This window comes from Calidris pugnax, unplaced genomic scaffold (genome assembly GCF_001431845.1).
Source record: "Calidris pugnax isolate Ruff unplaced genomic scaffold, ASM143184v1 scaffold172, whole genome shotgun sequence".
Classification (NCBI taxonomy): Eukaryota; Metazoa; Chordata; class Aves; order Charadriiformes; family Scolopacidae; genus Calidris; species Calidris pugnax.
The window spans coordinates 893911-894231 of NW_015090897.1; the positions used below are offsets into that span (position 1 = coordinate 893911).

The 321-nt window shown below is 57.9% G+C and overlaps 1 protein-coding gene across 1 annotated transcript in view; it reads right to left on the reverse strand.

Moving 5' to 3' along the window:
* Positions 1–219: 219 nt before the first annotated feature.
* HAND2 (heart and neural crest derivatives expressed 2) overlaps positions 220–321 on the reverse strand; it is a 702-nt gene continuing 600 nt past the window's right edge. The window contains exon 1 of the mRNA XM_014948404.1: positions 220–321. This exon is cut by the window's right edge and continues 600 nt beyond it. Coding sequence (XP_014803890.1) covers positions 296–321 — 26 coding nt within the window. The 3' untranslated portion in view covers positions 220–295.

Sequence of the window (321 nt, forward strand, 5' to 3'; positions counted from 1 at the left end):
GGATGCGGGACGAAACACGGCGGTGTGCGGGAGCGTGGGGCCGGGAGTGCCGCGAAGCCCGCAAAGCCGTGAAAAGCCAGGGTGGGGGGGGGAAATAAAAATTAAATTTGATTAATTAAAAGTTTTAAAATATTAAAAATAAAAAGGGGGAAGAGCAGAAGAGCCCCGCGCCCACCCAGCCGCGGCCTGTACCGGTGCCGGGGCCACCGGAGGTGCTTGAGCTCCAGCGCCCAGACGTGCTGCGGCCAGCCCGTCCGCCCTTTGGTTTTCTTATCCGTGCTGCTCACTGTGCTTTTCAAGATTTCGTTCTGGGGGGGGAGA